Source organism: Dasypus novemcinctus, chromosome 19, assembly GCF_030445035.2.
Source record: "Dasypus novemcinctus isolate mDasNov1 chromosome 19, mDasNov1.1.hap2, whole genome shotgun sequence".
Classification (NCBI taxonomy): Eukaryota; Metazoa; Chordata; class Mammalia; order Cingulata; family Dasypodidae; genus Dasypus; species Dasypus novemcinctus.
In genome coordinates this window covers 29,578,747-29,592,127 of record NC_080691.1, presented here as the reverse complement: position 1 = coordinate 29,592,127, position 13,381 = coordinate 29,578,747, and the positions used below count along the sequence as shown (strand labels likewise).

General features: G+C 46.9%; 1 protein-coding gene across 8 annotated transcripts in view; it reads right to left on the bottom strand.

Annotated features, from left to right (window-relative positions):
* CCDC60 (coiled-coil domain containing 60) overlaps window positions 1-13,381 on the bottom strand; it is a 182,511-nt gene that overhangs the window by 57,416 nt on the left and 111,714 nt on the right. For all 8 annotated transcript variants that reach the window (XM_058281449.2, XM_058281446.1, XM_058281452.1 and 5 more), the window contains one exon: window positions 691-861. In XM_058281449.2, coding sequence (XP_058137432.1) covers window positions 691-861 — 171 coding nt within the window. The remainder of the gene's footprint in view (window positions 1-690; window positions 862-13,381) is intronic.

Below are 13,381 nucleotides of genomic sequence, written 5' to 3'. Positions count from 1 at the left end.
AATAGTACCCATGCCATAGGAATGTTTTGAAGTTTAGAGGAAAAGATGTGTACAAATCACATATAGTGAACTCTCCTTAGAATTATTGTTATTGAGCTGGTTATTATGATTTCATGCATGCGTATTTCAGAAAGGACCCATCTCTTGCTGGTCCCTCCACCGCCAGAACAAAGTCCTTTATTAAAAGAATGAAGTTCTACTTTATTTAACAAATCCACAGGTCTTTTTGTGCACCTGCTTTGTGTGGACACTGAGCTAGGACCTGAGGATGCAGCTGAGGGTCTAGAAGAGGGGGCACTGCTGTAGAAAAAGTGAACAAGCGTGCAAACACATCTTAGGGAACATGGAGCCCAGATGGGTGCTGGAACTGGTTAGGCTGAAATCTGGGAAGCATCAGGGGAGGGGGCATTTAAACCTGCCTTTTAAATAAAGTAGACCTTTTAGCTGGTAGAGGATGTGAGGAAGGGCATTTAAGGCTCAAGGGAGAGCAAAGGAAAAGGTCTAGGTATGGGGCAAGTCTGGGAAGGGGAAGGAAAGAGGCACATTTGGGGCTGGCAAGATTTCTTGTGTAGCTCTTAGCATCAGGTATGAGGGTGGGTGTATGTGGTAGAAGATATCCCTCGCCCCAGCCGTTTACTCTGAACAGTCACTCTCAAGACCGTTACTGCCAGGCTGAAGGCATCCACTTACGTCATAAAAGTGTCGCCATATTGGATTTCTGAGAACTTTTTGGCTGGTTGGAATTTATTTTTTTCTTCCTCTTGCAGTTTCTGAAGTTTCTGCTGCCTCTTTTTCATTGCACTTTCCTCCCTCAGAATAGTAAAATACCCACGACCTATCTTCACCGACTGAATCAAGAAGCTAGAGAGAGAAAGAGAGAAAGATACATTAAAAAAAATATATGAGTTGACTCTTAAACCATGTCCAAGTGACACGGAATGCAAATCTTGCAAGGGCAACCTCATGCCCGCAGGGTGGGAGCCTTCCTGCCTGTAGAATTCTGGGGCCGGGCAGTCTGGAGCTTGAATTCTGGATCCACCTCGTAAGGTTGACCTTGCCCAAGTCATTGACCCTCTCTACCTCTCAGTTCCTTCATCACTCCATCACTCAGCAAAAATGTGCTGAGTGTCTACTCCGTGGCAGGCGCTCTGCCAGGTTCTTTGCAACGAGCACAGCAATTCCTACCGCACAAGATGACAAGACTTCGTGCCTGTGAAGGGATCAGCGAGGTGCCTGGCCCTGCAAAGAGCCTCACCTGTGACATTCGGAGGCAGAGCAGAGCGTATGGGGCCAGGGCTCCCAGCCTGAGCTGCCTTCTCTTCAACGGCCCGAAGGCTAATGCTCGTGAGCACGGCCACACAAGTGGTGAGGGGTAGGTGCCCGCCGTGCCAAGCAGCACGGGCTGGGACTTCAGGGTTTTTCTTTTCCTTCTCACCCAGGCTTGATGGTGGCTTGACGTGAAGGCGTCCTGTGCCCTGACGGTCTACGCGCTTGCCGCCCCTTTGCCAGTCTTCCCTTTGGGGTTGGAGCTGGCAGCACTCTGGTGGGGAAGGAGTGATGCCAGAATCGTGTACATGTCTGTCTGTCCATTTGTCTTGCTACCTGGGATATTGTCAGGTACTGTACACCACCTCCCCCAGATAGGAATGCTGGTCCTGAGATTCAATTCTGCTTATCTCCCAGATTCCTAATGAGCAAAACCCACGTGTGCCAGGCAGGGATCGACAAGACCCTGCGTGCCTCAAGTTCACGGTCTAGTGCGGGGGAGAGACACAGGAATCACAGGTGGATGGGGGAGGGAGGAGCCTGGGCTAATTCACACTTGAGGTGGTCGCGGGCATATTCCTGCAGGACGTGGTGTCTCTGTTCCCTCTTCCAAAGTAACTGCTTGCTCTGGGCCTTTCTCTCGTGCTCAGTGTTGGGTGGGAGTGTCCTCTGCTAGCTCTCATGGCCAGACTCTGACATGATCAGTTAATTCCTGCTTATTTGCTAGGAAGAGTGAAAATGGTTTGAAGGGTGTTTTCATTTTGCAGGGGACTGGTGCAAATATCCACTGGGGGACTGCTGAGGGCTGGGGGTGGGGCTTCCCAGCATTTTTCAAATGGTGCCACACTGGTGCCTGCCAAGTGGGAATTCTTCACTCATTAATTTCTCTGACTGATACTGACTGCAAACTTGCCAATTCAGGGGTCAGGGCAGGGCCCTGGGGGCAATGCGGAGGAAAAGGACAAGGAATCTATCCTCACAGCCTAGGGGAAGAAACACACCCACAAACATGCGCTTTCAAGACAACATGTCAAAGGGCCACTAGAACCAGAGACATTAGGAAGGCTTCCTGGAGAAGGTGACATTTGGGTTAAACAGGAATTCACCAGTAGGACAACAGGGAAATTTCAGCCTATCAGTGGATGGAATAGTAGGTGTACAGGCAAAGAGGCGAGTATGAAGACGGCCTGTTTAGGGAGATGCAGGGACCTTAGAACAGCTGGGGCATGGGAGGTGTGCGAGAGCTAAAGCTGGAGATATAGGCAGGGAACAGATGATGCAGGACCAGAAATTCTGGATTTAAGTGAGCCTAGATTGGGGTGTTGTTAGGAATGTACCTTCTAGAAAAGCTTTAGAAATTGGCAAATGTATTAAAAACACAAAACATCCCATCATCACACACCAGAACAATTCATCTTATACAAGCTTCTCCTGCCAGTTCTATTACCACTTTTATGATTTAGTTCCTCAGTTATGCAATAGACACTTTTTCCAAATCTTAACATCTCTGAAATGAGGGTGCCTTAATCACTGACCTTTTGCAGTTACTGCCAGCGAGGGGGCAGTTATGTTATAGGAGTTATCATCTGCCTGTGCAGACTCGATTGTTAGCCTTGATAGCCTGATTGGACAACTCCCCCCTTGTTATTTTAGGGAACAAACCAATTGCCCACAAGGCTGAAAGATCTTTTTCTCTGACTTATTCTTGTACAATAAAGAATGAACCAGTAGCAAAACTACAGACTAGGGAAGCAGATGTGTCTCAAGCAGTTGGGCGCTCGCCTCCTAAAGAAGGATGAGCAAGAGAGTGAGATGACATGATGGGCTGGTGCAGCGAGCTGATGCAACAAGATGGCACAACAAGGAAACACAATGAGAGAAACAACAAGCAGGGAGCGAAGGTGACTCAAGTGAGGTCCTGGGTTCAGTTCCCAGTGCCTCCTAAAAAGAATGTAAGCACACAACGAACAGACACAGTGAGCAGACAGCGAGCACAAACAACAAGGGGTAGGGGGAGAAATAAATAAAAACAAAAAACAACCTTGCACACTGTCAGCAGCTAGGAAGAAAATCCTGGAGACAACAGTGGAGCATCCTTTTGAGAAATGTTGCATCACATTGCATACTCTTGGGGAAAACTCAGACATTGATGACTGCACAGAAAAGCAATTCAGAAGAGTGGGACTCCTATCTTCACCAATTTATTTCACTTGCCTTTTCCTTCTTTTGTGGACACACATACACACACATATATAAAATTGTCTAGATAGGTGAAAAAGAGTTTAAAATAATGAAATAAGATATTTTTACAAAGTTAAAATTCAAAATGATAAGCAAGCATTGTCTTTGTTTCATTGGCAGTGTTTCTGAATGGTTTTTGTTTTGTTTTAACGGCATGGCTTAGAGTCCACGGCAGCTTTGAGCCCATGAAATGCCGTCTTTGAACCTGGTATGGGAGCATCAGCAGGAAGATACACAGTAATCCTGAATTTGGGCCTCTGCCTCTGAGCTCAGTTAAAATTTCCCGAAGGCCTTTTGCTCTTAGGCCCTGGGTTTATCCTCATCAATCAATGCAGGCAAGGAGCAGGCAAGTCTGCGCAGCACACATTCTTGTCTCGGTTTCCTCATTTATACAATAATGCAGAGAACAAATCAATGTGACATCTGTTGTGACACGGTGAAACCACATCACAGGTCATTTTAGCCCTTGGTGGTCAGTGTTAGGTACTTTTACCTGGCTTTTATTTTTAACTTTAGGGATGCGAGCAATGGTTAGATATAGTGTGGAATTCGTGTTTAAAACGAATATGTGCTTCTGTTCTGTTTGCAAGCTTCTGAATCCCTTAACCAGAGGGTGCTGAAGTTGCTGTTATACTGGAACAAAAAAAACCCAAACTGTTACCATTTGCAGCCCCTTGATTTTTGAAAGTGGATTTTCTTGATGCATATCCATACCATAGACTATTACGCAGCCTTAAAAAGGAATAAAGTATTAATACGTTGCTACGCAGAGGAACCTGGAAGCATTATGCTAAGCGAAAGAGGCCAGATACAAAAGGTCACATATTGTGTGATACCATTTATATGAAATGTTCAGAACAGGAAAATCCATCGATTCAGAATGCAGCTAGGTGATTGCCAGGCCTGATGTGAGACTAGAACAGGGAGAAATGGCTTAACTGTGGTTGCACAACACTGGGACTATTCTAAATGCCACAGAATTGTTGACTTTAAAAAGGTAAATTTTATGTTACATGAATTTGATCTCGATATATGATAAAAAACATTGTAAAAGAAAAACTTTTGATTACATCCGTTATGCCCAGTTTTGAATTTGTGCTTCTTCAAAAAGATGCCTCATTAGCAACCATTCAACAAAACCATTTGCCAGATAGTGATTGACTACCTACTATGCGCCAGGCACTGTTTGAGGTGCTGAGGATACAGCAGTGAACAAATGGGCCACAAAATTCTCGCCCTTGTGCTGCTCACACTCCAACAGGGCGGGGGGGGGGGGCAGGTACGAAACAAAGAAGGAAATGGCACACAATGTGTTAAAGGCTACGGAGGGAGACAAAGCAGGGCAGTGGGAAGAGGGGTGCTTGGGATGGTGCATATTGGTGCAACTTTAAATAGGACGGTCAGCGAAGGCCCCCTGAGAAGGTAACGCTTGGGGGAAGACGTTGAGAGGAGCGAGCTGGCCTCACAGATACTGGGGCGGGTGTGTTCCGGGCAGAACACAGAGCGTATGCAAAGTACAAGTACAAGTACAAGTACAAGTACAAGTCTCAGTTAGGAGAAGTCTAATTCCACTGAATGAAAATGTATACCACCCAATACATTCGTGCTACCAAAACAAAGTCTTTGGCTGTTTTAGATACTGAGGGTCGGCTGAGAGACCTTTTTTTGGACAGAAAGGTTCTGCTCTTTAAGTAAAGGAGATGGGAGGAAGGAAGAAAGGAGGACGGAGGGAGGAGGGAGGAGGGGAGAGAGGGAAGAAGGACGGACCACTGCTGGGTCCCAGACTGGAAGAGGAAGGGAAGCACGAGGGGACCCTGTGGCCCAGTAACTTCACTCTAGGGTGCTACTCCAGGGGCAGTAGACCTTACCATTTTATTTTATTTTGTTTTGTTATTATTTTAAAATATTTATATATTTTTTAATTTATTTCTTCCATTGCCTTGGAAGGTGCCCTGGGCCCCTGGGACCTTGGCTAAGGACGGTGGCCTGTTGCTGGCTGGCAGGTGCCGGGGCCTCCCCTTTGGCCATGAAACCTTTCCACTGCCACCCAGATGCCTCTGGGAGCGGAAGGCTGTCAACAGGACCCGTGAGGGCCCGAGACTAAACAAGACCTGCGGTGGCAGAGAGTGGGGCCGCACCCAGAAGACCCTCTGCGTGTGGTGACGGTGCAAGGCGCCGGGAGGCCTCCAGGGAGATGGGCCAGGCCCCACCCCTCGGTGGGCTTTGGCTGATGTCCAGGAGTCACTGGACAAGAGCCTCTTCTCCCCCTTCAGAGCCTGAGACCTCTAGCCCAGCAATGTGCAATCAAATATCTAGACCTACTCAGGGAGCAGCCTGACTCACTTCTTCACTTAGTTTGACTGTGAAGGTTCACAATAACCATACTTAACAAATTTTAAAATAAGTGCCGGGCTAATGGTCTACCACACAGTAAACCAAAAGGGGTTTGGGGGAAGCGGATGCGGCTCAAGCAATTGGGCTCCCGTCTACCATATAGGAGGTCCAGGGTTCGATGCCCGGGGCCTCCTGGTGAAGGTGAGCTGGCCTGCGTGGTGAGCTGGCCCACGTGGAGTGCCAGCCTGCGTAGAGTATGCGCAGAAGTTCTGCCCTGCACAGGAGTGCTGGCCCACGCAGGAGTGCTGCCCCGCGCAGGAGTGCTGGCCCATGCAGAGAGCTGGAGCAGCAAGATGACGCAACAAAAAAAAGAGACAGAGAAGGGAAATAATGAGTTGCAGCAGACCAGGGAGCTGAGGTGACGCAAGAGAGTAATCGCCTCTCTCCCACTCCGGAAGGTCCCAGGATTGGTTCCCAGAGCTGCCTAATGAGAATACAAGCAGACACAGAACACACAGTGAATGGACCCAAAGTAGAGAATGGGGGGAGGGGGGAGAAATAAATAAATAAATCTTTTAAAAAGATAAAAGGGGGTTTGGATATTAAGTGCCTGTGGGTTTGGCACTTACCATGCATCCTGTCATGTTCAAAGAACTCACGATACTAGCATCTGTATCTGAATGATTTTTTTGTAGTAGTTCAAAGATTGGTAAGAGATTTATTTGACTTATTTACACCCTATTTAAAAACCTATTAGAGGCATAAAAAAGGGCAAAGGACAGGAGACAGGAGTAACAAGGGTAACAAAATCAGGTAAGACATGCTGCCTGATCTGGTACACAGATTTGCCCTGAGCATCTTAGCAGCCACTGCAAAAAGGGAAACAATTCTTCACCTGATTCCTAATGGCCCTAAGATTTTAAATAATGCTGTTCAGGAGATGCCTAGCTATTCCTCATATAAAACTAGGAAGAAAAAGCTCTCCCTCAAGGATCTGCTCAGGGAAGGGCACTGTGAAAAGCCACATCCACCACACACCCCTAGATGAAAATAGAGTGATGAATGCCTGTCTTTCCTGTCTCATCAATTAATCCCACAGGAGGGGATGGGGAGCCAGTGTTGACCAATTTGAGGAACCTAGCATGCAAGTTATTGGTGGAATTGTGGCCTCCCTTCTGCCAAGCCAGTCGGACCCCCCCCCCCCCCCCCCCCCGTGCTAGGCCCCGGGGCAATGGGCAGGTGAGAGATGAAAAGAGTTCTGGGATTCCCTCCCCGTCAGACTCACCAGTCAGTGCCGGGCACTTCCGGCTGCAGAATGTTCAATCGGCAAGCTCAGACGAGCTCCCTCAATTCTGTGGAGGCCCATTTAAAAATGCTTAATATTTTAGTAAAGTCCCACTTAATTCGCTTGTACATTCCCTACGTTTTCTTCACTGTTATTGCTGATTACCAGGCTATTTGTGTGAAGAGAAGCTATTTGCAGGGAAGAGCAGGTTTTTGCCCTGAAATCCATTCGCCAGGGGCCTCCTGCTCACTGCTTTCTGTGATGTCCAACTGCCCTGGCTGACACCGCCAGAGGAACGATGGGGGGTAAAACAATGACCCGCACCCGGTGAGCGGGGGGAGAAGCGGGTTACAGAATGGAAAGCTTCCTCTGCCCAATCCAACCAATGCAGGCGGGGGTGGGCTTTTCTGTTGGAGGAATGTGTGTTCTCCGGGTGGGCTGCAGTGTACCCTGAGGCGGCAGCACCATATCAGCAGGGCTTGCGTGAGACCCACCAGAGGGGCAGAAGTGAAAAGGACTGGGTTTTTCACTCCAGGGCAACTTTGGCCTCAAGGCGTGGGAAAGTGGCTGAGGCCTTGGAGAGGACTCGTCACCTGCTAAGGCAAGCTTTAAGCCTCTCTGAAACTGTCTCTTGAGAATCAAATTGGGTTATTAACAGTTCCGGCCTGAGGCAGTTTGATATGGTTTATGAATTCCAAAAACAGATATTGGATCATGTTTGTAAACTGGTCTGTACCTGAGCGTGATTAAATTATGATTAGGGCTTTGATTGGGCCACGGCAGTAGGGTGCTGAGTCCCCACCCTTTGGTGGGTGGGGACTCACAGATAAAAGACATGGCAAAGGACAGAGTTGGAGTTTTGAGCTGGATCCTCGGGAAGGAAGCACACAGAGGAGCTTGGTCGTGAGGAAAGAGAGAAACCCTGGGAAGAGAAACAAGCTCTTTGCCTCACAGTCCACAGCTGACCTTGTAAAGAAAACAGAATTGCTGAGCCCAGAGGTAAATGAACCCTGGGAAGAGAAGAACCCAGGAAGCCTGAACCCCGGCAGATGTGGGCAGCCATCTTGCTCCAACATGTGGCAAAAGACTCTGGTGAGGCTTTGCTTTATGGCCTTGTAACTGCAAGCTTCTACCCCAAATAAGTATCCTTTATAAAAACCAATTAATTTCTGGTGTTTTGCATCAGCACCCTTTGGCTGACTAATACACTACCCAAAGGGCTATTGGGAGGGTTATATAGGACAGTGCCTAGCACACAGAACTCAGTCATCCAGGGCTACTGTTATCAGCAACTCGCTTAGTCCTGAGATGGTGGCGTGATTTACAGACAAGAAAATGAGGGAAAATATTAAATAAATGACGAGGGTCATAACAGCTGGAAAGTGGATTGGAAGCCAATAGGGCTGATTCCAGAATTCTTCTCTTTCTACTGCCATGCTCCAAGGAAGGCGCCTTGACCTGCATAAGTAATTCAGTAGGAAACTTTAGCACTTTGGTTTTTTTTTGTTTTTTTTGAAAGATTTATTTATTTTATTTAATTTCCCCCCCTCCCCTGGTTGTCTGTTCTTGGTGTCTATTTGTTGCGTCTTGTTTCTTTGTCTGCTTTTGTTTCTTTGTCCGCTTCTGTTGTCGTCAGCGGCACAGGAAGTGTGGGCGGCGCCATTTCCTGGGCAGGCTGCTCTTTCTTTTCACGCTGGGCGGCTCTCCTCACGGGCGCACTCCTTGCGCGTGGGGCTCCCCCACGCGGGGGACACCCTTGCGTGGCACGGCACTCCTTGCGCGCATCAGCACTGCGCACGGCCAGCTCCACACGGGTCGAGGAGGCCCGGGGTTTGAACTGCGGACCTCCCATATGGTAGACAGACGCCCTAACCCTGGGCCAAAGTCCGTTTCCCAGCACTTTGACTATATGTATCTTGGGGCTATCATGTTTTATCCAGTCCCAGACACCATCTGAGGTAGATTTGATCATTATCCAATAAATGTGCCCTCCTTCCCCATCCCCTACATTCAGGAGAGGAATTTGCTTCTCAGGGCCCTGACTTAACTATGGTCAAAGTGACTCATTTGGCCAATGGGATGTCAGTAGATGTTACCTGAACAGAAGCTTGAAATGAGTTTGCTCAGTTGGGTTCATAAGAAGAACAAAATCCACTAGCTTGCTGGACTTGGAAGAGTATGAGAGGCATGGAACATACAGTTATCCCAGCTAATCCCAGCTAATCCCAGCTAATCCCAGCCTAGATCAGCTCTACCCACCCAACCTACAGACACATGTGCAAGAAAGACACACTTATCAAAAGTCACTGAGTTTTTGGGTTGCTTGTTACACAGTATAGTGGTGAAAATAGCTGATTAATACATCACATATTATAAGATGCAAAATTATTTTATGAACCACAGAGAAAGACAATCACATGGCAATTAAATTGTGACTGCACGATGCATCCCATCTTCAGAGATGTTAAAATGTGAAAGAAAAGTGCTTCTTACATAAGAAAAAATACAATATTAAAGTAATTGCTTGAGACCTAATGGAACTTGTAGAATTAATTAACAGACCCTTCTTAGAAGTATCTATCATTTCTGATAAAATATTTGAACAATTTTCCAATATTCTCTAAGACTGAGTCCTCTCTGGGGTGTTAGATTTACCTACATAGGTAGTCCATCAAACTTTTACCGTCCACTCCTCCCCTGAGCAATGCTTCATCTCTCTTTGCTACTCAAAGTGTGGTCCCTGGACCAGCAGCTGCAGCAGCACCTGGGAACTAGTTAGAAATGCATGTGGACCCTATCCCAGACCTACAGAATCAGAATCTGCATGTTAATAGGACCCTCAGCTGATTCATATACACATGGAAATTTGAGATGCCTGGGTCTACTCACCACTTTTTTTTTTCGTTAAAAAAAAAAAAGAACGTTTTTCAGAAGGGAATCTTTGAACTGGCTTCATTGGAAGCCTAGTTCCCTTGCTACAAGTTTGAAAAAACAACAACAACAAAACTTTGACTCAGGTTAGAAATCAATTCATCTGTGAAGGTCTTTGAAAATACCTGTAGCAGACATGCCCACCCTTTGAGGGCACTCAGCGCGCAATAAATCTCCCATTACCTGAACCAACCTGCACCCCACGGGCTCTAAAGGAACCCAGGACAGAACGTCTCCTACAACAGGAAGCCCCAGCCCTCTTCCCTGCGGGGTCTTGCAGGAAGCTGTGGAGGACCTCAGACCTGGAGGCTAAGGGAACTCAACGGCTGCCTCACCTTCTGGGGGTGGGGGTCCGGCAGGGGATAAACCACCACACCTCTCTTTGTTAAAGACCTGCAGCCTAGATGTACTTAAAAAAACAAACCAAAACACACAACAAAAAACTTTTAATGGGATTATGGCTCTGCACCCAGCTGGTTTCCACTCACATTTTCTGTCTCTGCCTGCAAGAAATATGGGGCTATAAAGCCGAGAGTGCTTCCACGCGGATGGTGGGACGACATTAAGATGAACAAACGCTCCTGGCGAAACGAGTTCAGGGTTGTCCGGCTCCCGCAGGAGGGAATTGCCTACGTGGGAAATTTTCACTTAACAAATTTTACTGTTTTCAAATAAGAGCAAATAAATCAGTTTATTCCCAGTTTGCTGAGGCTGGAGCCTTGGAGAGCCCACTTCATCTGGCTGGGACACGCCCTGCTTTGTCAGCCCACCCAGACATATTGATTTCAGAGGAGAAAAGGGCAAACACGGTGGAATGGACCGACTGAAGTGCCAGCCTTAAATTCTGGAATTTTCAGGCAACCTGTACAGGCAAATTAATAACGCAGCCCCAGTTCAAAGGCACGGAGCAAATATTTTGCATTTAAATTCCCGCATTAGAATGCCCTGTTTATACACTAACTTAATAAATCTAGCCTGACTGCTAAATTGACAAGAAGGTGAGAATCATTCATTAAAATGCAAATGCAATTGAGATGAAATTTGGAATACATTTATTACAGTAATTGAACTTCAGTCAACTGTAGTCACAACACAGATTCTGAACTGCCTTTCAGACAAAAGGACGTGTTGTATTATTTTCCCTCCCTAAGTTAATATCTTTGTCAGCATGCAAATTAAAACCATTTCCTGAGTGCTAATGATTTGCAATGGAGGATTTCACTCTTCTTTATAGGACAAGATTGCCGGAGATAAAGGTCAACTGCATACACAAAAGATTGCTCTGGTAGCATATTGTGTATACAGCAAATTGATTGCAAACATATTCTGAGTGCTTATTGCAACCACATTCTTTGTAAATCACATTGGAACATCTCTTTACCATCCCTGGGTCATTTGCTAATTGTAATGCCCAACAATGGGAGATTTGCTGAGTCAGGCCTTTACCTCTCAGATCAAGTTTCAGGTGGAGTTTTCTCCTTACTGGCTGATTCAGCTCAAAGAGAAGGACCCAGTACTGTGGTTCTTTTGATCAAAAATCAGATGGAATAAAAATACTACCGGTTCTGTTATAACGGTGCAGAAAACTTGACTCTCCAAGGAAAAGTCGTTTGAACTGCTTTTGTTTTGTTCTCTCTGGCTCCTCTGCAAAATTCACATGGCATTTCAGAGGTCTGGGCAAACAGAGCCCATGCACAGAGCAGACTGCTGATTGAGCTGGAGGAAGGCACAGACTGGAAAGTTTCTTTGGCCAAGGGTACGTGCACTGTTTAAAAGTGACTCTAGGGTGGCGCCTGTCAAATAGAGAGAATCCTGTGTCCTCTTAGCCCCCTTCATATCCAACGAACGGATCACCAAGTATTGTCAACTCTGCTTCTTAAATATCACCTTGCCCTTCTGTAGCTGCCATCCTGGCCAGAAACCATCCTTTGTTACCTCCAAGACTCTAGCCTCTCACTTGGTCTGTCTCTTTCCCAGTTTGCTCACCATCTGGCTGCCCCTGGGTTCTTTCTAAAATAGAAATTTCATCATTCCAATCACAATGCTCCAAAGCCTTCAAAAACTTTTCATGGCTCTCAGGAGAAAGCTCAGACTCCTGCCTCCTTCCCATGGCAAGGAGGTCCTCTAAGATCTGGGCTTTCATTTCCAACCATTCATGCAGCCCTTCCACTTGTAGGCTTTCCCCTCTCCCTGCCACACCTCCTCCCCCTTCTTTGCTTGACTGTTTTCTGTTTGTCCTTCAAGGCTTGGGGAAAACTGTCAACTGTTGAACATTCAAAACTCCTCCTTCTCTTCTCCACCTCTTCACACTCCACCCTCCCACCCCTCCCTAGATCCGGCTGCTTGAGGCCAGTGCCCAGCAGAGAGGAGGCAATCAGCACTTGTTAGTTTGGCTTTCCCCACCTCTCTCCCTTCCTCCCACTGGCAGAAAGTGCCAGTTGCCTACCAAAATACCCATTTCCTCTGCTTCCTTAGTAACAGGTCACAATATCTTGGATATCATTATGTCTAGCTAAAACAAAATAAAGATCCCAACAAGACAATAATGACAAATAAAACTACATTTCCTCCAAGCTGCCCTTGCAGATAGGAAAGGCCCATGAAGTACAAGTGGAAGTCATCAAGAGGGGCTTCTGGAAAGCCCTTTGAAGGGAGCTGCCACAGCTAGGTGGCATAGGCCCTTTGGCCCTTCTTCACTTCTCCCTCCCTGCTGCCTGGAACTTGGCTATAATGGCTGGATCTCCAGCAGCCATTTGTGGTCATGAGGAAACCTTGCAGATGAAAGGAAATATTAAGGATAGTGAAGCAAAAGATAGCAGGAACCTGGGTCCTCATGATCATGGAGCCACCATACCAGTCCTGAACCACCTTCCTTTAGAAAGGAACCTCTTTTATGTGAGAGGGAAGTAAGCCTCTATCTTTTTTAAGCCATGGTGATTTCGGGGCTCTGTTTCTATACAGAGAAATGCAGCCCCAACTGACAATCAATCTCTCTTGTCTCTCTTTTCTTAACCAAACTGTTATTCTCACATTTAAAATGCCACCACCCCTGATTAAATCACACTGTAGCCCTGTTAGCAGGCATGGTTAGTTTGGATATTGGGAAAGAGGCAAAGAACCAGAGATGAATGAAATTCTGCAGAGAGAGACAGGTCTGGGAAGTTCTCCACAGAAGATACCTGGAGGAGCTGGTAAGTAGGTAAGGAGTCAGGGCTGGGAGAGCAGTGGAGGGGTTGGTTGGAGGGGAGAGAAATGGGTGCTGTCTGGGGGCAGTGGGAGGAGGTACATAGGAATCGCCTGGTGCTTAGCCTTTTGCCAGTCACT